The sequence below is a fragment of the Ahaetulla prasina genome, chromosome 1 (genome assembly GCF_028640845.1).
Source record: "Ahaetulla prasina isolate Xishuangbanna chromosome 1, ASM2864084v1, whole genome shotgun sequence".
In the NCBI taxonomy this organism is placed as follows: domain Eukaryota; kingdom Metazoa; phylum Chordata; class Lepidosauria; order Squamata; family Colubridae; genus Ahaetulla; species Ahaetulla prasina.
Window position 1 is genome coordinate 315,471,080 of NC_080539.1, and position 26,535 is coordinate 315,497,614.

At 38.4% G+C, this 26,535-nt stretch overlaps 1 protein-coding gene across 3 annotated transcripts in view; it reads left to right on the forward strand.

Moving 5' to 3' along the window:
- The window catches only part of ARHGAP5 (Rho GTPase activating protein 5), a 38,816-nt gene extending 18,610 nt beyond the window's left edge, over nt 1-20,206 (forward strand). For all 3 annotated transcript variants that reach the window (XM_058162234.1, XM_058162233.1, XM_058162235.1), the window contains 6 exons: nt 439-4,328; nt 10,266-10,413; nt 10,637-10,714; nt 13,569-13,700; nt 14,395-14,500; nt 15,798-20,206. In XM_058162234.1, coding sequence (XP_058018217.1) covers nt 609-4,328; nt 10,266-10,413; nt 10,637-10,714; nt 13,569-13,700; nt 14,395-14,500; nt 15,798-16,128 — 4,515 coding nt within the window. In that variant the 5' untranslated portion in view covers nt 439-608 and the 3' untranslated portion in view covers nt 16,129-20,206. The remainder of the gene's footprint in view (nt 1-438; nt 4,329-10,265; nt 10,414-10,636; nt 10,715-13,568; nt 13,701-14,394; nt 14,501-15,797) is intronic.
- Nucleotides 20,207-26,535: the final 6,329 nt, after the last annotated feature.

The following is a 26,535-nucleotide window of genomic DNA, read 5'->3' on the forward strand; positions in this document are numbered from 1 at the left end:
ATGGAGCTTAGTTATGTAGCATGAGGCTGTATATTCTGCAATATTGGGACTGTTGGTGAGTCAGCAACCGATCAGAGAAGGAGCTACTGTGGGACAGAAGTGACAGTTGCTCTTTAAAAATTATAATTTAAATCGAGTTATTTAAATCAAGTCTTTTTACTAGTGATTTAAATCTTGATTTAAATCAAATCCACCCTGTTATATATCAGTTTCCTTCTCAGTATTAAAATCCAAGAGCCCTTTGTTTGCTTAAAGAGCTATACAGATCTTACTAATACAAGATTATCTGTGTGCATTCTGAGAGAAAATTTTGAGGAATGATTAAAATACTGTTTAACTATTGTTTAAAAGTATTCTATTTGTCAGAATTCATTTCAATATTTAAAATTAAACTTTGAGTAATTGTAATTGATACACTGCCTTTCCTTTTTCTTTCAGAATCATGGAGCAATTGATCTGGCGCATCCACATTTATTGCAATCATGAGGATTTAAGAACTGAAAATAATTTTGAACTTTGGAGATAAAATTTTAGTATGTGGCATCATTTTTAAGAATGAGTGTTGCACTCAGTTGTGTTGGTGAATACAGAAGGATGAGAAGAACACTATGATGGCAAAGAACAAAGAGCCTCGTCCCCCAGCCTATGCTGTTAGTGTGGTTGGACTTTCTGGGACTGAAAAAGACAAAGGAAACTGTGGAGTTGGAAAATCATGTTTGTGCAATAGATTTGTGCGGTCAAAAGCAGATGAATATTACCCTGAACATACCTCTGTGCTTAGCACAATTGACTTTGGTGGTCGTGTTGTTAATAATGATCACTTTTTATATTGGGGTGATGTAATACAGTGTGGAGAGGATGGAGTAGATTGCAAAATTCATGTTATTGAACAAACTGAGTTCATTGATGATCAGACATTTCTGCCTCATCGTAGTACAAACTTACAACCTTATATAAAGCGTGCAGCTGCAACCAAATTGCAGTCAGCAGAAAAACTTATGTATATTTGCACAGATCAGCTTGGATTGGAACAAGACTTTGAACAAAAGCAAATGCCTGAAGGAAAGCTAAGTATTGATGGATTTTTATTATGTATTGATGTAAGCCAAGGATGCAATAGGAAGTTTGATGACCAACTTAAATTTGTAAATAACCTCTATATTCAACTTTCAAAATCTAAAAAACCTATAATTATAGCAGCAACTAAATGTGATGAATGTGTGGACCATTATTTACGAGAAGTTCAGGCTTTTGCTTCAAATAAGAAGAACCTCCTTGTAGTAGAAACATCTGCAAGATTCAATGTCAATGTGGAGACTTGTTTCACTGCACTGATACAAATGATGGATAAAACTCGTGGCAAGCCTAAAATAATACCTTATTTAGATGCCTATAAAACACAAAGACAAGTTGTTGTGACATCAACAGATAAGTTTGAGAAACTTGTGCAGACTGTGAGAGACTATCATGCCACATGGAAGACTGTTAGTAACAAACTGAAAAATCATCCTGATTATGAGGATTATATTAATTTAGAGGGAACAAACAAAGCCCAAAATACATTTTCAAAACACATTGAGCAACTTAAGCAAGAGCATATAAGGAAAAGAAGAGATGAATATATTAATACATTACCAAGAGCTTTTAACACACTTCTGTCAAACCTTGAAGAGATTGAACATTTGAGCTGGCCTGAAGCTTTGAAATTAATGGAAAAAAAACAAGATTTCCATTTATTCTTTGTGGTGCTGGGGAAAACGCCCTGGTATGAAACTGACCATATAGATAAAGTAAATGACAGGAGAATTCCATTTGACCTTTTGAGCATGCTTGAAGCTGAAAAGGTATATCAAAATCATGTGCAACATTTAATATCAGAAAAAAGGAGAGTTGAAATGAAGGAAAAGTTCAAAAAAACACTTGAAAAAATTCAATTCATTTCCCCTGGGCAACCCTGGGAGGAAGTTATGTGTTTTGTAATGGAAGATGAAGCTTTTAAATATATTACAGAAGCTGACAGTAAAGAAGTATATAGTAGGCATCAACGAGAAATAGTCGAAAAAGCCAAAGAGGAATTTCAGGAAATGCTTTTTGAACATTCAGAACTCTTTTATGACCTGGATTTGAATGCAACACCTAGTTCTGACAAAATGAGTGAAATTCATGCAGTTCTTAGTGAAGAGCCTAGATACAAAGCTTTACAGAAACTTGCACCTGATAGAGAGTCACTTCTGCTTAAACATATAGGTTTTGTATATCATCCCACTAAAGAAACATGTCTCAGTGGCCAAAGCTGTATGGACATTAAAGTGGAACACTTACTTGCTAGAAGCCTCCTACAATTGGACCATGGTCGTTTAAATTTTTATCATGATAGTGCCAACATCGATAAAGTTAATGTTTTCATTTTGGGTAAAGATGGTCTTGCACAAGAATTGGCAAATGAGATTCGGACACAGTCTACTGATGATGAATATGCCTTAGATGGAAAAATATATGAACTTGACCTCAGACCAGTTGATGCTAAGTCACCTTACCTTCTAAGCCAATTATGGACTTCGGCCTTCAAACCTCATGGATATTTCTGTGTGTTTAATTCAATTGAATCACTTAATTTTATTGGTGAATCCATTGGAAAAATCAGGACTGAAGCTTCTCAGATAAGAAGAGACAAGTATATGGCCAACCTTCCATTTACTCTAATATTGGCCAATCAACGAGAGAGTGTTAGCAAAAATTTACCTATTCTGAGACATCAGGGGCAGCAGTTAGCAAACAAGTTGCAGTGTCCTTTTATTGATGTGCCTGCTGGCACTTATCCACGTAAATTTAATGAGGCTCAGATAAAGCAAGCGTTGAGGAGTGTTTTGGATGCAGTTAAACACAATTTTGATGTTGTAAGTCCTATTCCTACAATTAAAGATCTTTCAGAAGCTGACTTAAGAATTGTTATGTGTGCTATGTGTGGAGATCCATTCAGTGTAGATCTTATACTTTCTCCATTCCTTGATTCTCATTCTTGTAGTGCTGCTCAGGCTGGTCAGAATAATTCCCTAATGCTAGATAAAATTATAGGTGAAAAACGGAGGCGAATACAGATTACAATATTATCATATCATTCTTCAATTGGTGTAAGAAAAGATGAACTTGTTCATGGCTATATACTAGTTTATTCTGCTAAACGGAAAGCATCTATGGGAATGCTTCGAGCATTTCTTTCAGAAGTGCAAGATACTATTCCTGTACAATTAGTAGCTGTTACTGACAGTCAGGCAGACTTCTTTGAGAATGAGGCTATTAAAGAATTGATGACTGAAGGTGAACATATAGCAACTGAGATTACTGCTAAATTTACAGCTCTGTATTCGTTATCTCAGTATCACCGTCAGACTGAGGTTTTCACCTTATTCTTTAGTGAAGTCTTGGAAAAGAAAAACATGATTGAAAATTCTTATATCTCTGATAGTACACGAGAGACAACACACACAAATGAAGATGTTTTCTTGCATTCTCCTAGAGCAAGTTCACTTGCTTACAACTGCTACCCTGATTCAGAAGATGATACTGAAGCCCCACCTCCTTATAGTCCAATTGGAGATGAGGTGCAGTTGCTCCCAACACCTGATCGCTCAAAATACCGTTTGGATGTAGAAGGTAATGAATATCCCATTCACAGTACACCTAACTGTCATGATCATGAACGCAACCACAAAGTGCCTCCTCCCATAAAGCCAAAACCAATTGTAACCAAGACAAATGTGAAAAAACTGGATCCAAATCTATTAAAAACCATTGAGGCAGGTATTGGTAAACAATACCTGAAAAAAACTAGAATGATTTTGGCACCATCTGATGAGCTTGAACAATCTGATAACTATGCTGAACCTATAGACACTATTTTTAAGCACAGAGGTGTTGCTGATGATACCTACATAACTCCAGATGATAGTCAGAATCGTATGATTAAATTTCGAAATTCCTCTCTTATAAATAATGCCCAAGGAGAGGAAGAAAATGGATTTCCTGACAGAATTTCAAAGACCCATGGAGAAAGACGGCCCTCAAAATATAAATATAAATCTAAAACATTGTTCAGCAAAGCCAAATCTTATTATAGAAGAGCACATTCAGATGCAAGTGATGATGAAGCTTTTACAATGTCTAAAACAAAAAGAAAAGGAAGACATCGTGGCAGTGAAGAAGATCCACTTTTATCCCCTGTGGAAACATGGAAAGGTGGCATTGATAACCCTGCAATTACATCTGATCAAGAGCTGGATGATAAAAAGATGAAGAAGAAAACACAGAAAGTGAAAGAAGACAAGAAGGTATGTTTTTAAATACAATCAAAATGTTGCTTTTTTGAGTGAAAGCATGATATAAACTATGATATAAATGGAGTCCATTTCTGTTCCTTCCAACCTTAGCAGGTTAATTAATTAATTAAACCTTAATTAATTTGACTTTGCTTAAACTTGTTTCTTATTGAACCGTGGTTTAGGGAAAAAGTGCTGTTCATTAGTATATGAAGCAACTAAGGTTAGCAAAAAGCATGTTCGAAATTAGAACACAGTTGATTGTAGTAGCTGATTGTACCCAAGCTAATTTTCTGAGAAAATAATTTGGCAGTGAACCATTTAAAGTTGCTAAGTCAAATTTATCAGCCCAGTTAACTACTATTTCTTTTACTATTAAGTGGCAAATCTCTGGTTGTTTCCTTGCAGATGTTTCATTACGAATCAGGTAACATCATCATTGAGTTTGGGATTTGTTCTCTATTTATAGTAGCTTCCCTTGTTGATTTTGATGGATTTCTCCTTGATGTTTTTTCTGCTTGCTTCTTACATTAACTTACGTAAAAAGTTGCCTTGAGTTGCCTCACAGTGAGATGGCGGCAAACATTTCATAAAAATAATAAGTAAATAAAGCAAGAAATTTATCTTTTTAAGTTTTATGCTTCCTGTACAGATATTTTTAATCTTAAACTCAGGAAGACTTTGTGGACATTAGGAACCCAATAACTTTAAGTAGCTTGACATAACATGTTTCTCCGAAAATAAGACCTACCACCAAAAAAAAAACCCCTAGCCTGATTTTTTAAGCATGCACCTAATATAAGCCCTACTCCAAAAATAAGCCTTAGTGAAGATCGTCAGCCCAGGTGGGGCATGGCCAGCACTGGAGCAGCAAGGGCACGGGGGCTGATGGTGTCCGGCTGTAGCCTGTGCAGTACAGGTGAGTTGATTACCTGTCCAAGCAGCAGGCAGAAGTGGGGGAGGCAGGCGATGTGGACGTGCCGCGTAGGCCACAGGAAAGCTAGAATTGGGCCGGAGCAGCTGTGGGGGGCTCGTTTTGATGTGGAGCACTGGAAGCAGACAGACAGATGTGCGGGGGAGGCAGGCAATCTTGACGCTCTCCATGGGCCGCCCATTCTGTTCCATTGTCTCTTTGCTTGCCTGCAGCTTGCATGTGCATCTCAATTGTGTGCCTCCCCCCTCTTGCCTCTACCTCCGTCTACCTCCTACCTCCGTCTACTGTAGGTGTCGCTGCATGAAGATTATTAATTAATTAATTAATTAATTAATTAATTAATTAGATTTTTATACCGCCCTTCTCCCAAAGGACTCGGGGCAGTTTACAGCCAAGTAAAACAACATAGACATAGAGAAAAATTAAAAACGTATTAAAAAACTGATTATAAAATGGCCAAATAGAATTAAAACTAAGATAAAACCATCCTAAAACCCCACTTAAAAATTTCATCAGGCTAGCTCCGCACGGTGGAATAAAAAGGTCTTGAGCTTGCGTTTAAAAGACCGGAGGTTGGGGAGTTGACGCAACTCCGGAGGCAATTCATTCCATAGGGCTGGAGCCCCCACAGAGAAGGCCCTCCCCCTGGGGGCTGCCAGTCGACATTGTTTGACTGACGGCACCCTGACCCGCACGGCCTCCAGACACTGGGACATCACGTCGACGGCTTCATTGGGGTGGTTAGGGGTGGAAATGTACAGCTGAGTGTCATCAGCGTACAGATGGTATTCCACCCCAAAACCATGGATAATCTCACCCAGCGGCTTCATATAGATGTTGAACAGGAGAGGCGAGAGAACCAACCCCTGCGGTACCCCACACATGAGGTCGATCTCTGCCCCCCTGCCAACACCGTCTGCGATCGGTCGGAGAGGTAGGAGGAGAACCACCGAAAAATGGTGCCCCCCACTCCCAAGCCCCCAACCGCCGCAGCAGGATACCATGGTCGATGGTATCAAAAGCCGCTGAGACATCTAATAGGACCAGGACAGAGGAACAACCCCTGTCCCGGGACCTCCAGAGATCATCAACCAACGCGACCAAAGTCGTCTCCGTGCTGTACCCAGGCCTGAAGCCGGACTGGAACGGGTCTAGATAGACAGTTTCATCCAGGTACTGGGGAAGCTGACATGCCACCACACACTCGACAACCTTCGCCACAAAGCGAAGGTTGGAGACAGGACGATAATTTGCCAAAATAGCCGGGTCCAGGGAGGGCTTCTTAAGGAGGGGCCTCACCACCGCCTCTTTCAAGGCAGTAGGAAAGACACCCTCCATTAAAGAGGCGTTGATAATTCCCAGGAACCAGCCTCGCGTAACCTTCTGTGTGGCCAGTACCAACCCTTTCCCAGGCGGCAACTAGTTCTTCAGCCGAGCCGTGGGCTAGGTCCTCAGGAAACAGCCCAAGCTCCATCAGAAACCTTTCTGGGTCCATCAGGCGCCTGGGATGGAACCAGCGAACCGGTTCCATCTCCCTGCAGTATGGGTTGGCGGTTTGAAAATCAAGTCGAAGGAGTGAATGATCTGACCATGACAGGGGTTTAATAACTAAATCCTCCAATTCCAGATCATTCAGCCACTGTCCCAAGACAAAAATCAAGTCCAGAGTGTTTCTCCCGATGTGAGTGGGACCATTCACTAACTGGGTCAGGTCCAAGGCTGTCATGGAGGCCATGAACTCCCGAGCCGTTGTCGAGGTTTCGCCTACCGACAGCAAGTTGAAATCCCCCATAACCATTAGTCTGGGGGTATCCACCGCCGTCCTGGCTATCACCTCAAGCAGCTCGGGCAGGGCTGCTGTCACATAGGAAGGAGCGAGGTACGTTATCAGCAGACCCACCTGCATCCCCAGACCCCACTTCACAAGGAGAGATTCACATCCGGCTATCTGCGGCACAGTGACCTCCCTAGGTTCAAGACATTCGTTAATAATAACCGCCACCCCCCCCCACCCCTACCCTGGGCCCTTGGCTGATAAAATGCACGGAAGCCTGGCGGGCACATCTCAATAAGGGGAACACCCCCTCCGTGCCCAACCAGGTCTCCGAAATGCCCATCAGGTCCGCACCCCCCTCCTGTATAAGGTCAAGTATGAGGGGGGCTTTATTTATCACGGACCTGGCATTACACAACAGCAGCCGAAGGTCAAGGTCCTGGGGATTCCAGCCACTCGGGGAACGGGTAAAGCCAGGGAGACCGGAGTGCGCGATCGCTTGTAAACAGCGAGCATGCACTCCCCGAATATAATGTGGATCCCCGCTTCCACCATATCTGCCCCTCCCATGTACCGTGCCGATGGAAAAGCCCATATACGGTTGAGATCCAGCCTCCTCCTTCACCTCCGGACTTATAACCTCCAAGCTGCGAGCTCTGGCAGGGTCCAACTTTACCCCTGATGGGTTACCCCCCCCAACCCATCTTAACCCTCCCACCCCTTAAAAACCCCTTAAAAGATGACTTAAAAAAATTCCTAAGCCCCTTTTTGGCCGCATGCCACCTCTCAGGATTCCAAAATCCGTCATCGAGGTAGGTCCTCGATAGCTTGGAGGGCCAAATCTGCAAGAGGGGGGAATCTTGCAGATTTGGCCCTCCAAAGGAGTTGCGCAGATGAATAAGATGAGTAAGATTAGCCTCTTACGGCCGGCTGCGCTCTCTGGCCCACTGACTCTTGGCTTTCCCACAGCCAGTCGCCTTTGTGCCAGGCTGATCATCCTGAAATTGTGTTTCCCTGAAAATAAGCCCTAGTTCTTATTTTGGACCCCCTCAAAAAATATAAGACCAGGTCTTATTTTCGGGAAAACACAATATTTAATATTTATTTTGAAAGCATTAATAAATTTTTAACAATGTATTTTAAGATACAGTCTTACAAATGGGCCATAGACCTACACTGTATTTACCTTAACTGAGCATCTATTAAGTTTCACAATAGCTGTGTGTATGGTCACGAATAAAATTGAAATGAAATAAAAGTATTCACATCATTTAAATCATATCCATGGCATAGGACCGGGATATCTTCGGGACCGCCTTCTGTTACCACATGCCTCCCACCGGCCGGTACGCTCCCATAGAGAGGGTCTTCTCAGGGTGCCGTCAGCCTGAAACAGTGTAGGCTGGCGACCCCCAGGGGAGAGCCTTCTCAGTGGGGGCACCTACCCTCTGGAATGAGCTTCCCCCAGGACTTCGACAACTTCCTGACCTCCGGACCTTTCGCCGCGAGCTTAAGACATATCTATTCTTCCGAGCAGGACTGGCTTAAATAGGGTTTTTAAACATGGATTTTATTGGGGTTTATTTTACATTTTCTATTGTATTTTAAATTTAGGCTATATTGAATAAGTTTTTTAAATAGTGTTTTTATTGTAATGTATTGTATTATTTTATCTGCCTGTTCACCGCCCTGAGTCCTTCGGGAAAAGGGCGGTATAAAAATTTAATAATAATAATAATAATAATAATAATAATAATAATAATAATAATTATTATTATTATTATTATTATTATTATTATTATTAATTCCCCATAGTGCCCTCCAGAATTGAGGTGGTATGTAAATTGCATCAAATGCACACACACATACACACATGCACACATCAAATGCGCACACTCACACCCACATACCTCTAGTTAAGATAAAGGAATAATTAATATTTCTGGGAGAAAATATTTAAGATTTCCTAGTGCATTAAAATGTGTCACTTGGCAAAGAAGCACATTTTATGTTTATGGCTTCTAAATCACCAGCCAGTTGGTCATAAATGTTTTTCCCCTTGTTTTATTTTAATGGAATAATATTGTTATCATGTTGGATGGCATGTGAGATTAAGTACATAGATATTATAGTAAACTTGTTTAATTCACATTAAAAATAAGAGATTCACTATTAAAAATGCAATTTAAAAAAGAAATCAATGGAATTGAATGTTTAAAATATGCCATAATTTATGAGTCAAGATTTTAATTTGTATTAATTTGTAAAAATGACAAAATGTCTTTAAATTTAGGACTGTTTATTCAAATAGCCTTTTAATGGTTCAGTAAACTAACAGTTATTTAAGTACCTAACTTCAGAAAATTCCTAATTTGAATATTTTAGTTGGTAAAGTCTTCACAGTTTTTGGTGCTTGACAAAGTAATACTGGTGTAGTTTGCTTTCTGTTTTCTGACAGTACCATTACTATAACAATTCTTTCTAATAAACTTTTAACAATTTTAGTTGTATTATGTGAGATACTATTTTTATATATCATGCCTTTTATGTGTGTATTTTGAAAGTTGAAGTATAGCATTCTATACCAGAAAATAAGGAAAATTTATATTATGTCTGATTATATCTCATATTAATGAGAGCAGATATAATGAGAACGTAAAAGTACAAATTTGAGGTTGTATGTTATGTGGAGTCTAAAATGAATGCATTTTATAATGTCAATCCAAAAGGCAAGAGTTTACAATAAGCTTTCACTTTCATAGCTGAAATGCTTGAGATTTTTTATTTGTCATGGTTATACACTGTTTTTTTGGGGTAGGAGTATTTTATATATCCAGAGTAACAAGTATTCAGGTTGAGTGGCTATATAAATCTTCTAAATCAATAAATAAACCTGCCAAGTAAAAGCTTAGATATAAGACTTGAGCAGTAAATAGTCTGAAGTTCATTAATAAGGATTAGATGTGGGATGAGAAGTAGCATTCAGGTAAATAGTAGTTTGGTTATAAGAAACTAATCAGTAGCTATTTTCTGCATCATGCTCTGAGAAAGATTCTGGATCCTTGCCCTGGAAACAGACAGATGTAGCACAGTGGGCAAGTTCGGTTATTCTTTGTATTAATTATATATCTTCAGAATGAACATTGCCATTGAAAAATTGTCTTTCTAATGTTATATAGTTATTAGGGAATGTTTATTTCAATAGCTAGTATTCTTGACCATTAATGCTGTTTTGTTGCAGCAAAAAAAGAAAACAAAGACATTCAATCCACCAACTCGTAGAAACTGGGAAAGTAATTACTTTGGGATGCCCCTACAAGATCTGGTTGCACCTGAAAAACCTATCCCTCTCTTTGTTGAGAAGTGTGTGCAGTTTATTGAAGATACTGGTAAGAAATTATATTTAAATATTTATTTTTGCTGTTAAGTAATTTTGAAAATCTTACTTGTTCCTCATTTAGAATTTTATATTGTTTTAATAAATAATAAATGTGAATTAAAAACTGTTTATATCGATGTATTTATGAGAAAAAATATCAAGTATTTGCTGGAAGAATTTTTTTACTATGTGAGTGACTTCCATCCTTCTGTGTTTTCTTCCTTTTCCCAAAGGTCTGTGTACTGAAGGCCTCTATCGTGTTAGTGGTAATAAAACAGATCAAGACAACATTCAAAAGCAATTTGACCAAGGTAATGGGGATCTTTGTTTTGATTACATAGTTATAACTATGTAATGTTGTTTTAGTGCAGTATTTAAAACTCTTCTATGATAGCAATAGCAATAGCACTTAGACTTATATGCTGCTTCACAGTACTTTTACAGTCCTCTCTAAGTGGTTTACAGAATAAGCATATTGCCCCCCAACAATCTGGGTCCTCATTTTACTGACCTTGGAAGGATGGAAGGCTGAGTCAACTTTGAGCCTGGTGAGATTTGATTTGCCAAATTGCTGGCAGCCAGCAGTCAGCAGAAGTAGCCTGCAGTACTGCACTCTAACCACTGTGCCACTGTACTATCTTTGTAGAATCTAATCATAGAAATTGAATAATGTGAATATATAAATTTATTAAAAACTAGTTTGAAATGTGAGCTGTACTGTATGTGTTGGTATGTTGTGTTTAATTCAATGTATAATACTTTATTTTACTCAATTTCAAAGCCTATGTTTCTGCATAATGTCTCTTAGAGTCCATGAGATTTATAATAAAAATAGACTGTTTATGGCACATCTTTTATAACCTCCCAAATAATCAAATATTACATTGCTCAAATTTAGGGTTTGGGATACTTTTGAAAATGGTGGTTGGAGTGCAAAGCTTTAATGAGGTGAAATGTTCCTTTTCCAACCTTTTAAGTTCCTTAAATTAGAGAAAATATAGCCCATTTTTTTTACTGATGGACATCATTTTACAAAACGCAGTAGATTCATATGGTTCATTTGTAGGCTTGAGTTGCAACCCCAAAGAACTAATATATACAATAAACCAATAAAATCACTAGAATTTATTCAGAAAAACAACACCAAAAATAGACAGTACCAATCAAAGCCGGGGTGCTTAGATCTGGCCCACAGGGCCGCTCTGGAAATAGCAAAAGATCGGCGTGCAGTGCCTCTGCCAGCAAAAACAGAACTTGGGAGGGCTGTGCGAATTCTCCCAAGCTCCGTTCTCCCTGGCAGAGCGCTTAGGCCGCCAAAGGCGCCCCCGACATGAGTGTCATCGAGCTGGCCATGCCCACCCTGGTGTTACAATTACTTGACTGCATCTCTGTTTACTACCCAAAACTGACACGAATAATCAGTTTTACAAATCTGGCTTTTGTTTGCCTTCTAGCCAACAAAAGAAATTAATGTTTAGAATAGAATAGAATAGAATTTTATTGGCCAAGTGTGATTGGACACACAAGGAATTTGTCTTGGTGCATATGCTCTCAGTGTACATAAAAGAAAAGATACGTTCATCAAGGTACAACATTTACAACACAATTGATGATCAATATATCAATATAAATCATAATTATATTTATATTATATTTGCATTCATTGAAAATAAAGGGATTAGAAGAGAGTAAGCAGGCACACAATAAAGAATACATATTGAAAGCAGTGTGTTGGTTGGTGCTGGCAGCTGTGAGTCCCAGCCCCTTCTCAGTGAAAGTTTTACTCAAAGCAAACTTGGCATGCCTTTCCTCCACCCCCACTGACATCTAGGTTGCTCTGGCACTTCCCCTACCCTCTGCCCACTTCACATATCAATAGCAATTCCTCTTCTCCCTGTCCCACCCTGTCTTGACAAGCAGTTTCTGTAGGCAATGCCTCCACCTGTCCTCACAGAGAAGAGAAATTGGAAATAGTATTAGAAGTGAGTACATTAAACAGACATACAATGGAGGATACATCAGCTATATTGCATTGCTTTCGTTAGGTGTTCCCTGTTATGTACCTGCTTACTCTTTTCTAATTGCTTCTTCTGTCTCCATTCTTCAAGGGGTGATGTGAGAGCAAAACAACAGGTCAGACATGGGACAATGCCATACTAACTATAATGGTGATTAAATGACTGGTAGACCATGTGAATGTCATAAGTTGTAAATTGGTTGTAAAGTTGTTTTTTAAACACCATTGTAACTTGGTCTCCAAATGAGTTGTCGGTATTCGAGGTCTATCTGTAATTCTGAGAAAAATTGATTAAAAGTGGTCACTCAGAAGCTTAATGAAAATCTCAGAACAAAAAAGAATACCTGCAGGAACTAGATGCCATATATACATGTATAAACAGTATACAGTAAACTAAGAAAGGGTGTCAGAAGACAATAACATGAGGTTGACAAAAGATGCTAAGAACAATAAAAATAGCTTATTTAAATATATTTTAAATAAATTTAAAATGAAAACATTCCATATGACTTCTGATTTGAATGCCTAAATTTGAAGATCATTATAAAATTGCATTATAGATATTGAAGAAACTTGTTTATGGTTTGGCTGAACATTTATGTAACATATTTGAAAAATCTAGGGGAAGGAAAAGAAATTCTAAATGGGCAAGAAAAAAGGTATTTTAAAAAAATGGGAAAGTGAGTTCCAGGGAAGAGCATACTGGTCTTGAGATTTGCCTGTAAAAGATCTAAAGCAGATCTTAAATAGATTGATTTTAAACAGAGCGCTTTCTGGTTCCTCATCATACCAGAGTCAGGCATATGTGGTATGCACAAAATTCAGTCCTTGGTCCTGTACTCATTAATTAGTTAAGCATTTCATTCATTAAAGTTATCAGATTTGTATCTGATAAAAAATTGTGTCAGGCAAAAGTATTCCTCTAGCAATCTTGATTACTTAGAAAAATAAGAGTGAATTTTAGCAGAAAAATGCAAAATTCTTCACATAGGAAACATGAAATACATAGATACAGGAAGGCGCTTAGTAATAATACTTGTGAAAGGATATTTTAAATTGAAAATTAATGATTGTTTTGTGTTTATAGTGAATGAATAGTAGAGTAGAAGTTTTTGTGTTCCTAATACAAGTTTCATACTGCTTTGTAGATCATAATATTAGTCTGGAATCTATGGATGTAACAGTAAACGCTGTGGCAGGAGCTCTTAAAGCTTTCTTTGCAGATCTCCCAGATCCTCTAATTCCTTATTCGCTGCATCCAGAATTAGTTGAAGCATCAAGTAAGTAATTTTTTTTCTCATGGAGTACATGTTATGGATAACCATTTTCTATCTCTTACCTACTATACTTTGTATTGGGTTATTCATTTCAACCTGTTTGGTGCCTTTTGAGGATTTCAGATTTGTGGGGGGTGGGTTCCTTATATTTCCCATTTTACAACTTCTTTTATATGCTCTACTGTTAGGTAATATTTCAAGTAATCAAGTAATCACAGAAAGCTTCCCATACAAACTGTTGATTAATTAATCCTTCTACCCTAAACATTATCTTGCCATACTAAGCTAAACTAGTGAACTTTTCCTGTTTAAGGGGTGAAACCAAATTTCTCTGCATGGAATGGACTTCATTGATAGCATGATTGCATTATTGTTCCACAGATCCTGCACATCTCCAGAGGATTGCCACTCATGGAGACAGAAGAGGAGAAATTAGCAATTTGTTCACATACATTTATTGAATAGAAAATTCTCTAAAATCTTACTTCAGATTTTTTCTTTTCAAATGTTCACCCACTCATCAGTTTTATTACTGCCCCCATATGAAAAAAACTTAATGATTGGCTATTACATTAACATAGGTTAACATTCCTCATAACAGTGTCATAGCACATATTAGGTCCCAAAAGTAGAAAGGGTGTACTGAGCTGCTATATGCTTACTATTTTTTTTTTAAAAAAATATTTTGTTGTTACAGAAATTCTTGATAAGACTGAAAGGCTGTATGAATTAAAGGAAATTGTGAAGAAATTCCATCCAGTGAATTATGAAGTGTTCAAATACGTAATTACTCATCTGAACAGGTATTTTCTTTGCCAAATATCAATTACAGATAACTTCATTAATATTTGTCAGAAAGATTAATCATATTAATCTGCTATGCATAAAGTTGCTTGCAAGAAACAAGTCATCTTGCGCAAGATGGTCTGTAAACAAATGTAATAAATAACAATTAAACTGTAAATTAGAAAGATCTGTGAAAGCCTTATCCATATTTTTGTAGCAATTGGATATTACAGTGTTGTCCATTGATGTAAGACATCATTAAATGAAATGTTTTAATGAATCAGTGGGTTGGTGGAGCAATAAAAAGGTGATTTTGAAGGACTGTCTACATTTATATGAATATGAACTTCTTACTTACCCACCAATAGATTGACAGAGTTGATAAGAAGTAGTGGTGCCCTTCTTAGTAATAGCATCTGGTGTGGGAAATTTCTTTTAAGAGACGTACATCTCTTCCCCGTGTTGCTGACTTAAAAATTATGTAATTTATATCTTGTAAAATTCCAGTGGGGTGTTTTTGCCAGAAACTTGACGTAAACACTGGAAACTGGCAAAAAAACCCAAACCCAATTGAAAATCATGGTTATGTGACTGGGATGCTGCAGACGGGCATAAAAGTAAGCTGGTTGCCAAACAACCAAAATATGATCACATGATAACAGGTGTGTGCTGCTGTTGGAACTTCAAAATTAGGTTGTAAGTACTTTTTTGGGGATCCATCGTAATTTGACTTTTAAGCAAAGACTACCTATAATCTTGCCTTGGTCATTGTGTGCCACAGATAGCCTTCAAACCTGTCAGTGCAGACCTCAGTAGAAAATAGACACCTAATGTCTGTGGGTTTACTTCTGATAGTGTATGCACGCTTTTTAATGTAAACCATTTAAATAGTGTAAACATTTTATTTAAACAAAGCTGTGTAAAAAAGTGGCTGTGAATAGCTTAAATGTTCATTATAATGATGATCATAATGGTAGAATCCAACCTGAGACTGATTGTTTTGTTCAAGAACTTTGGCACTAGTGCATTTGTATGAACAACTTACACAATCCATTTTCTCTATTTCAATAGACATAGATCTTTCTACTTTTTTTATTCATGCAGAGAAATAGTAGATTTAAGGCATTTTTAGGTAATTATGCCTGTTTTCTTGTATTTTAAGAATAATCACATGACAGCCTAGTTTGTTGTTGCATTATGTTCAGGATATAATGTCTAAAAGCTGCTGAATATATTAAATGTAATGCTATGTAACATTTTCAGGTATATTTTCAGTCAAATATTAACTCTTCAATACATTTATTCATATTATAGAGTTAGTCAACAAAGCAGAACCAACCTAATGACTGCAGATAACTTATCTATATGTTTCTGGCCTACTTTGATGAGACCTGATTTTGAAAACAGGGAGTTCCTGTCAACCACCAAAATCCTTCAGTCAGTAATAGAAACAGTCATTCAACAATGCCAATTTTTCTTCTATGGTGGAGAAATTTCAGAAATGTCTGACAATGTAGCACATCAGCTTCCAGGTTCGAATCCAGTACAGATGGTGGACCCAATTTTACCACTACAATTACCACCACCTCTACAACCTCAGCTAATACAACCACAGTTGCAAGCAGATCCTCTTGGAATTATTTAAACAAAACAACTGACAAGAAGATGATTTGTCAGGAGCTTGGCAATGGATACAGAGGAAAACTGGATGTGCATGTTTCAAGATACAATGACAACTTCATTATGAAAGAATTTGAACCTAAACTAAGATATTTTTGTTTGTAGTCACTCTATCCACCTTGTTCATAACACTGCAGGTCAAAATTATGTGATTAGCATGACTGGAGAGGTTTAATTTTTTAAATCAGAAATAACTAAAGTGCAAAGCTGCTGTTGCATGAACATTTACGCAATCACTATCATTTCTGTGACAGTTTGTCACAATATATTGTGAATAAAACTTTTCTATAGAAATGTTATGATTAAATAAATCATTTATGGAACATTCAATACTTGCAGCCTGCTTTAGGGCTGTTTTTTGTTATTTAATTGTCTCCCCTCCCATCATTTTCATACCAATTTAGTCTTATTCTATACGTAAAATACAACCATGTCTTATTTGGAAATTATGAACTACTATACTACATTGCAACGTATTTTGGAAAAACAAACTGCACTGTTATAAATGCCACATTCCCATAGTTCTTTTTCTCTTAAACCTGTGGATTTTTTTGTTGAGGGCTTTAGATTTTTTCCCCTGTAGCACAATACCAAGGACATGCTATTGTAAAAGTGAGTTAAACACTGTGCAAATACGTTATGATTATCTACTTTTCCCTTAATTTGCATTAATTAATGAAACTTTTTATAATACTGTTAATTCTGTAAACTGCATGTTTGAAAGATCATTGAAGGTCTTGTAAGCCTAATATATTTTCTATATTTTAATTTTTCCCCTAGGAAATTCATTTAGTGTAGAGAGAATAATTTGATGATTTCATATAAGGCTGTATAACTTTTCATACCTAAATGAGAACTTTGCTGTAGAACTTGCTAAACCAAACAATCTAGACCATAAATTTAACATATACACTATATCTATTTTTCTGTGACCCTCTAAAGGTATAAAAAGCATTGCTAATATATAGCAATAAATACTTTGGGTACTGAAGCATCTAAATTTGTATATATAAAGATACCTGTGTTCATTTCTTTTCCTGTGAGCTGTTGTACTATATTTTCAAAATAACTTTTGCACCATTTAAAATTATTTTTCTTTTTTATATTGGTACAAAAATCTCTGTTAAAGAATGCTGCTTAATTTTTAAACATTCTTGATTAATAGTTGATAGTTAATAAATGTGATGAAAGGCTAGTTATGGAAAAAATGGAATGGTTTAAAATATTTGAATTGGCTCAGATTTCTGTCCGCAAATGGAAGGGTTTCTTTCATCTATAAAAGTGATTCAGTGGAGAGATCCCAACTTATGCAGATTTCCAATGCCCCTAAAGAGATCATTTTCCACCCCTGGAACAAATCTTTAGAGCGAGTGAATGGGTAAAAGTTGGTCCATAAGCAGAATGAAATTTGCATCCAGGTCTGAGTTTTCCTTACCAATTTTTTCTTCCTTCTGCAAAATACTTTTTCTTAAAAATAAGCTTTAGAAAAAAAACATGGCAATATCTGAATTAGTTGGGAGACTTTACTATCACTGTTGTCATCTCAATTGTTTACTATCAGTTGCAGTATGTAGAACATTTTTTAATACTAAGGTAATTTAATTTTTGATTTTAAAAACTTTTTAAAGGTTCTTATGGGCTTTGGCCTTCTGAAATAAAAATTGCCTTTTTCGTTATGTCCTAGGTATTGTACTTAGAGTTATGACTTACATTACCATTATACTTAAGATACCATAACCCAGGCTGCTGTTAAAATATTTGTATATTATAAATTACCTTGATATTTGTGTTATATTCTTGCAAGTAATTATCTTTTCTACAAAAAACAAAATGCTCTATTCCAATTCAAAGCACACAGGATATAAATACAATAATAAAATTTGTCCTGTAATTGTAGTAGCATTAATTTGTTTTACATCATCTGCTGTTTAAATAGCTTTTATTTATAGCCATTAGTTTAAAAGAGGCATTTTAAGAAGAAAATAAATTGCAAGCATTTTGTAAATGATTTCTAGGTTGCTAAAGAATTTATTTTTCTACTATAGATGGTATGACAAAAGCATCAAACTGTACAGGAAAAACCACATATTCCTCTTGCAGACGGGCTTAAATTTCTCAGCCTTATTCCTTTAAAGAGTATTCTCTAGCACAATGACAGTTGAAATTTGATTTCTGTTTAGAATTGTCTTTTTGTATTTTAGTATATCTTTCATTAATAATATACTCATATCAAGAGTGTAGGCAATTTGCTTCAGTGCTGCTCTTAGCTATCTTTAAGGGCATGTTTCTTGATTCTTCTCGGCATCCTTGTGCAGCAGGGCATAAGTATATCAGTGTCTGCATACCCCATTACCCAATGACAGCATTTTGAATTCACACTATGATTTAAATCTGAATCATCTCCATAATTACAAGTTCCATTGTAGCTTTAAAAAACTCACGTGTTGCTTGCCTTTTTTAATTCTGAAATTAAAATCTTTGGGATCCTTTTCAGAGCACTCAGCAACATTTTTTGACCTGTTGCTTTTGCTTTAACTGCTTCTCTAAGTGTTTGTATGCACACATTAATTTCCCCTTAAGCAGAATTGATGGCTCAATAACAGGAAAATCTGTCAATGAGGTATTTAGAAGCTAGCTTTCTTGTAATAATTTGAGATTCTTACCATAGCGTAACAAAAAGACTGAACACATGATTGCTAGACCTCTAGCAATTTAGCTCATGCATTTTAGCAAATGGAGTACCTTCATTGTACCTTGTATCTTTTCTGAAGTTTCAAACCATGAACTACTAGTATTGTAAATTCAGACATTTTTAACAATGTGAATAGTGTTCAACAGCTGTCAGTTTGACCTGCATCCCTCACACTGACCTTCATTATATTTGTATGTTACTGAAATATGTGTAACTAGACTGCAATCCTACAGTTATCCTTATGTAACGCCGTTAAGATCAGTAAAATGGGTTATAAACTTAAGTTGTAATCCTAAACTTAGTTATTAGGGAATACATCTTAACTGTGGTTAATATGCTGTTCTAAGCTTAATGCATAGAATAACATTTTATAAATATATTTAGTTACATGCAAAACACATTAAAACAGCAGTCATATCCACCTGCATAACAGTAAGTTCCATTGAACTCAATAGCACTTATTTCCAAGAAGACATGTGAGTGGCATTTTATATTAAATGATTTAGAAATTATTTTTACATTACACTCAGACTTCAAAAATTTTGAAATAATGTAAATATAAGTATGCAACTTTAATGAAAAGCAGCATTTTCCAATGTATGTTTTCTGCATTACTTGACTACTGGTTGCTAGAAACTACCATTGATTTGTTTTGTTTTCAAGGTACTGGAGTTTAATTTTAATTTCTCTAAAATTGTAAAGTAATGAACTAATTGGACAAGGTAAATAAATCAGGCCTCCACTTTCATTGTGATTTCATTTTTTTACAGTAACCAATATATTTGCTGAAGCTATAAGTAAATACACAAACACTTAGTTCCTTTTTATGTAATCTTATCAAAGTTTACAAAATGCTGCAGTGAGTTACCGGTAAATATTGGTGAAGTTTATCTGTATGCAGATTGCAATGAATAAAACATTAAGATGCCTGCTGTGTATAATATTCAGTTTTATATTCAACTTCAGAAGAGCCAAATTGCTCCTTTTATCTCAAATAAATACAGTAGTAAAAATGGAATTGAGTTCAAAAAATTATAAGAGTTGTATTTAATTGGAACAGAGGTCATTGGCAGATGGAATTAAACTTCCTATTTAGCCACCTAAATGTTGTAGAGAGCTTTAGAATTTGGGAACCAGCCAAAAACCTATAAGATACACCCAAAAGTGTTCAGTAAGCAAAATCTTTGTTAGGCAGTGTATTTAGTAGTTTGGGGTCTTGCTCAAGCCAGGAAAACCATGGAGATTTTGATTTTGCCAAATGTAAGGCTTTTTAGTTACTGGTCTCTGGCTACCCATTAATGCTTTTTCTTGTCAAATGTATACTTCGCTATTATTAAAAGACCAATTAAGACTTCTCAATTTATTCAGCTTTAATACTGGGAGGGTGGGGGGAGGCATTCCAGCAGGATGAATGGGCTGCTGCAAGATGATAATGAAGCACATCTCTTGACCTGCATGAATTTCATTGATCAGAGCAATATTATATATTTACTCTGATCAATGACATGTACATATATACTTCCATCAAAAATGCTAATTGAAGCCTCCAACCATCAAGAGCTATCAACAATTAGGGCCTCTGTGGCTCAGACTGGTAAGACAGTCTGTTATTAATTAACAGCAGCTGCTTGCAATTACTGCAGGTTCAAGCCCCACCAGGCCCAAGGTTGACTCAGCCTTCCATCCTTTATAAGGTAGGTAAAATGAGGACCCAGATTGTTGGGGGCAATAAGTTGACTTTGTATATAATATACAAATGGATGAAGACTATTGCTTGACATAGTGTAAGCCGCCCTGAGTCTTCGGAGAAGGGCGGGATATAAATGCAAATAAAAAAAACCAAGATATTTTGTGAGTTAAGGTATCGGAAGAAATGGAGCAATAGAGGATCTGCAGAAGTCTCACATATCAGCATATTGAATTGAATTGAATTGAATTTTTATTGGCCAAGTGTGATTGGGCACACAAGGAATTTGTCTTGGTGCATATGCTCTCAGTGCACATAAAAGATATCTTCATCAAGGTACAATACAACACTTGATAGTCAGGGTACAAATTTAACACTTAATGATACAACACTTAATGATAGTCATAGGCTACAAATAAGCAATCAGGAAATATTAGGTATTTCTAAGGAATAATTTAAAATTAAAATGAAAAACTGTTAAACAGGATTAATTTTACATGCAGCTTTGAGGATTTTTCCTTCCAAAAAGAGCTTGTTGGTTATGCTGAGCAATCTAAAGAAAATAACATACCAATAAAGCATTGCTGATACTTTTATATGTAAATCCAAAGATGTGAAAATAATTTTAAAAAAAAGAGATAATAGCATAAAAAACAATCTGCTTTCTATATAGGGTTAATGCATTTTAACATGTCCTAAAATAAAGCAAAGTAGTGGTTTTGATGGAATTCTCTGTACAGGGCAAACATTCCAAGTTTGATAAATCAACCAGCTGAGAACCTTGAGAGAAAAGGCCCCCACTATAGAATAGATACTGTTTGTCAAACAGTGACAGATGGTTGGTGGCATTGCAAACTGAATGAGTTACATGTTTTTAGTTGTCTCACAAATGTAAGATGGGTTTAAATTGTCTCTTTGCCTCCAGATCTCTGTAATAAAGAGATGAATACATTATCATTACAGAAGAGTATAAATAGTACTTTTTAAAAAAGGAGTCCTTTATCTTTTAGATTAATCACAATGCAATTTGTGAGCCAACTCTTTTCTCTGGGATAAATGTTATTTTAAAAAATGGGTATTTTAAAAATCCTACTGATTGAATAGTCTTTTAAAATTTCTCTTGCTACCTATCTAGTGCTATTGCAAAAATGTATTTGACTGGTAATATAATCAGTAAAATCACTTGAATGCTTATATCATGCCAGTCATTAAAAGTTGCTTTCCTGTTGCAGCTTTGTATGATAGCACAAAATATGTGTGTGGATTGTAGGCCTGTGGATGAAGCCTGTTCCTTTCCAGATGAACCTATGCTATTTAACAGGAATATAGATGAAAGTACTTAGAAGTTCCTAGCCAGTGAATATGGAGTAGGCAGTAAAGAATTAACTCTTGCTAGAAGGTTCTACTTCCTCTCCCATAGAAGAAAGTTCATGTTTGTCACCGGTGAAGATGAAAAAGAAGCACCATGGTATTTCTTGAAATGACTGGGCATCCTTTCTAAGTGTCTGATTCTACCTGGATCCAGAGTAGTAATAATTATGCACCTGGAAATACAAATGGAATAGTTTTCTAATTCTGAAGGAATTATCTCTGCATCAAGGCACCACCAGGACTTTTCAATTCATTCGATTTGCCTTTAATTTATGATACAAAAGTCAGAAATTTGTGGCATCAACAGCACATGAATCCTAAAAGTGGGACTGAAGAGGGGGGATAGAAACTAAAAGATTAGGTAGGCAGGCTTTGTCTTCCTAGATGGATAAGAAGCATCTCTATCTGGCTACCTAGATATATAAGGTCACGTAAAGTCAGTGTGTGTATGTGTGTGATCTGATAACTAAATAAAATCAATTGCTTCCTCAGAAATTCAATCCTCTCACCCTTGGTGATTCACTGTTTCTCTTCATTGGGATCTACTCTAGATTCTCATGGATTTAATTACTACCAAATAGGTTTCCATGGATACCTTCACCTGAAAGATAGTTTCTGGTAGCTCTAATCATAGCTAGAAAGACTCAGCTATGTGACAGAGAGTCTGTATGAACACCACCAGGACACATTGGTACCAAGAACAGATCTATGCCCGATTCCCGTGATCAATTCTAAATTCCATTCAACACAAGACAATATGCTTCCTAATTTATGCCCAGACTTTCCCCATGCTAGAGAATGAAGCATGTAAAATCTAGATGCATTCAGGATTCTAAGACTGGGTCTCAAACTTATTTCACTGGTGCTGATGGTTGATAGCTTATTTGTCTCCTACAAAGGGAAAAAAAAACCCTAAAGAGATGAGTTACATAATCTAACATCAGCAGGTGAGTCAGAGAAAGTGGCTAGTTATTAATTCACATTAGCTGAACCCCAACAACATCTATTGTCTTTTCTTTCAAGGACAGAACCAGAGGTAATATTCAGCCAGTTCACACTGGTTCGCCCGAACTAGTGGCAGAAATTTTGCCCAGTTCGATGAACTGGTAGCGATCGCCAGCTAGCCAAGCCCCTGAACTGGTCCCCCTGTCACTAGTTGCTTACCCCAATGCTTCCTCTGCCTCATTTCGCAATGCTTGTCAGGATGGGGGGCAGCCCAGCAAGCTTTGCAGCTTTGCAGCCATGGCAGGGACTGGGGCTGTCCGGAAGGCCTGGGTAGCTGCGTCCTGTGCTACAGCAAGCTAGAGGTGGTGGCCTTGGGCCACTGCGAGCACTCCATCCACTACTGGTGCTGCATATGGATGCAGGTGGTCTGCGGGATCCACTAGTGTGCCATCTGCTGAGAGGAGCTGGCCTTGGTGAGCGGTGCCCACTGAGGAGGGATGGTGGGGTCCCAGGCCACCAGGCTGATCACAACTCCCATGGGCCTTGGCAGGGAACCGCTGAGCACTGGGGCTGCTGCCGAGGAAGTGGCTGGGGCAGAGAGCCTCCTCCTCTGGGTGCAGTCTATCTGAGCAGCCTCTGCATCCCGGAAGGCCTTTCCACGCCTGCTGGCAGCACTTCACATGGCTGCAAAGCTTGCCAGTCCACCCACCCCTCCCCACCGGGCTAGCATCTCCTGAAACCGCCGACATTGCAGCTGCCCCCTCCCCGCCACTTGGAGCTCACCTGCCTGGAGCGAAAGCTCATCTTTCACCTTTTTAAAAAAAATTTACATTTATATCCCGCCCTTCTCCGAAGACTCAGGACGGCTTACATTGTGTAAGGCAATAGTCTCATTCTGTTTGTATATTTATATACAAAGTCAACTTATTGCCCCCCCAACAATCTGGGTCCTCATTTTACCTACCTTATAAAGGATGGATGGCTGAGTCAACCTTGGGCCTGGTGGGACTTGAACCTGCAGTAATTGCAGGCAGCTGTGTTTAATAACAGGCTTCTTACAGCCTGAGCCACACCGCGGCCCACACCTGTCATTGCCATGCCCTCTCCCACTTGGAGTTCAAGGTGGTGGCAGCAGCTGCGAGCTTCCGGGGGTGGGCAAAAGGTGAGCAAGGATCCCCCGACCTTTTCCTGCTGCTCAACTCCTATAAACCGCCTGAGACTGTTGGGAAAAAGTGCTGACAGCTTCAAGTCGGGACACTGTTCCATCTTCCCAGATATTTCCCACCCTTCCCTCTCTCGGGAGCGATTGTGGGCAGGGACAGGCATGGAAATGAGTTCCAGCACATCAAACTCTGTCCTGACGGATGCCCTAACACAGAGACCATGTGGGTAGACTGCACCCAGAGGAGGAGGCTCTCCGGCCCCCGTGCTTAGTGCTCCCCTGCCGAAGCCCATGGGAGTCGTGGTCAGCATGGCGGCCTTGCTCCCCACTGCCCCTCTGTTGTGACCCAGGCCCAAGTAGGTAGTAATAAACTTAGTCCATGGAAAAACAATCTTTATTCAAACAGCTGGGAATTACTTCATTCCCAGCGTCGTTCAACTCAAAGTAAAACAAATGCCTCCCAACACAAATTCTTCAGTTATCTCACAAACCTTAGTCCAATTAGGCAAAGTGCCAAAGGCCCTTCCTGGCAAACGTCCAGAAGCCACAAAAACAAAGACGAATACGAAGCAGAAGATGAAGCTACAACATTGTTTTCCGGCAAAGGCCAAACACCGGTGCTGGTCTGTTTTAAGCCTTATGGAAGGGGCCAATCATCTCTTGGCCCTACTCCTGAGTTGTCCTCTCTGCTTGAGCTGCTCTTGCCTTCTGGCAGCTCTTCTCATGCATGCATTAGGAACAGGCTCCTCCTGTTCCTCTGCCTCACTACTATCAGTCTCTGGAGGCTCTGGAGTCCACACCTCACTTCCCGATGGCCCTGGCCTCACCTCAGCCTCATCGCTGTCCAACTCCATTGCCAGCTCTGTAGGCTGCTGACGGACCACAACACCCTCCCTGGCAGGCACTGCTCACCTGGGCCAGCTCCTCTTGGCAGACTGCACAGTAGCAGACCCTGCAGAGCACCTGCATCCGCATGGAGCACCAGTAGCAGATGGGGTGCTTGCAGCGGCCAAAGGCCACCACCTCCAGCTCGCTGCAGCACAGGATGCAGTTGCCCGCCCCCCCCATCCCTGCCATGGCTGCAATGCTGTGAAGCTTGCTGGGCCGCCCCCTTCCCTGCTAGGATAGTATCTCCTGATGCTGGCGGGAGTTCCAAGTGGTGGGGAGGGGCGGCGGTGAACTCCAGGTAGCAGCAGTGAGCTCCAAACCGTGGCGGGGAGGGTGTTTTTTGGAGTGGCTGCCACTCAAGATGGAGTGGACATGGAAAACGGGAAGCCCCGGACTTCGCCTCAGCAACGGGAAAGCTAGAAGTGGAGGGGGCAAGTAAATTTAACTCTGGACAGCATGCATTACTCACAAGAAAGCATTCAGGGAATGATCTGGATGAACATGTAACTGCTGGATGATGAGTAAGGAAATAAGACAAACCTTGATTTAAATGAGGAATGTAGGTTTGCACTCATTTTCTGCACTTACAACCGTTGCAGTATCCCCAGAGTCACGTGATAAAAGTTCAAATGCTTGGCAACTGACTCTTATTTATGATAATTGCAGTTTCCAGGGATGATGTGAACACTTTTCACAACCTTCTGATAAGCAAAGTCAATGGGGAAGCCACATTCACTTAACAGCTGTGTTACTGATTTAACTGACTGACTGCAACCGTTTATTTAACAACCATGGCAAGAAAGGTTGTAAAATGGGGCAAAACTCACTTAACAACTGTCTCACTTAACAACATAAATTTTGGGCTCAATTATGGTTCTAAATCGAGGACTACCTGTTCTTTAGGAATTTAACCAGGGCCATCTGTTGTCCATACAATCATGGCATAATAGCGTTGATTCAAGACCCGGATTCACTTGGATTCTCTAGCAAAAACTGCTCTTTAGAGAGCAAGCCACACCCACCATCACATAACAACCCAGCTACATCCACCCAGTGACCTGATCACCAAGCCATGTCTGCCCTGTCGCCTGACTGCTAAGCCACGCCCATCATCACATGACTATCAAGCCATGTCCACAAAATAAGCCATGCCCACAGAACCGGTAGTAAAAAAAATTGAATACAGAACAGTGACTCGTCTCATGATTATGACCGGATTACTTGCAGTCCATTCAGCTTTCTCCAACAGTTGAGCTATCATTGCGGCAAACTGTTCCTGCAGGTTCATTTAAATTTTAAAGCAGTTTCCAGAGCAGGAATTAACCACAGAGATCTTTAATACAATATTCATCTCTGTTCAGTGATTGACTCAAAACAGTATAATCTTCCACCAGCAGGCTGTTAGAATCACTCTTAATCTTTTTATATTCTTATCAATTGACTCATTCACTGAGTTCAACATTACTAAATCAATCAAAAAGTTAATGATTCCAAGTCTATCAGACTAGTGACAAATATATTTTTAAGCTATAACATTCCCAAACCACCCCCCAAAAAAACCATCATGAAATTGTAACCATTCATTACAGTACAGACATCAGAGAGCTGAAAATTAGTCCTGTATCAT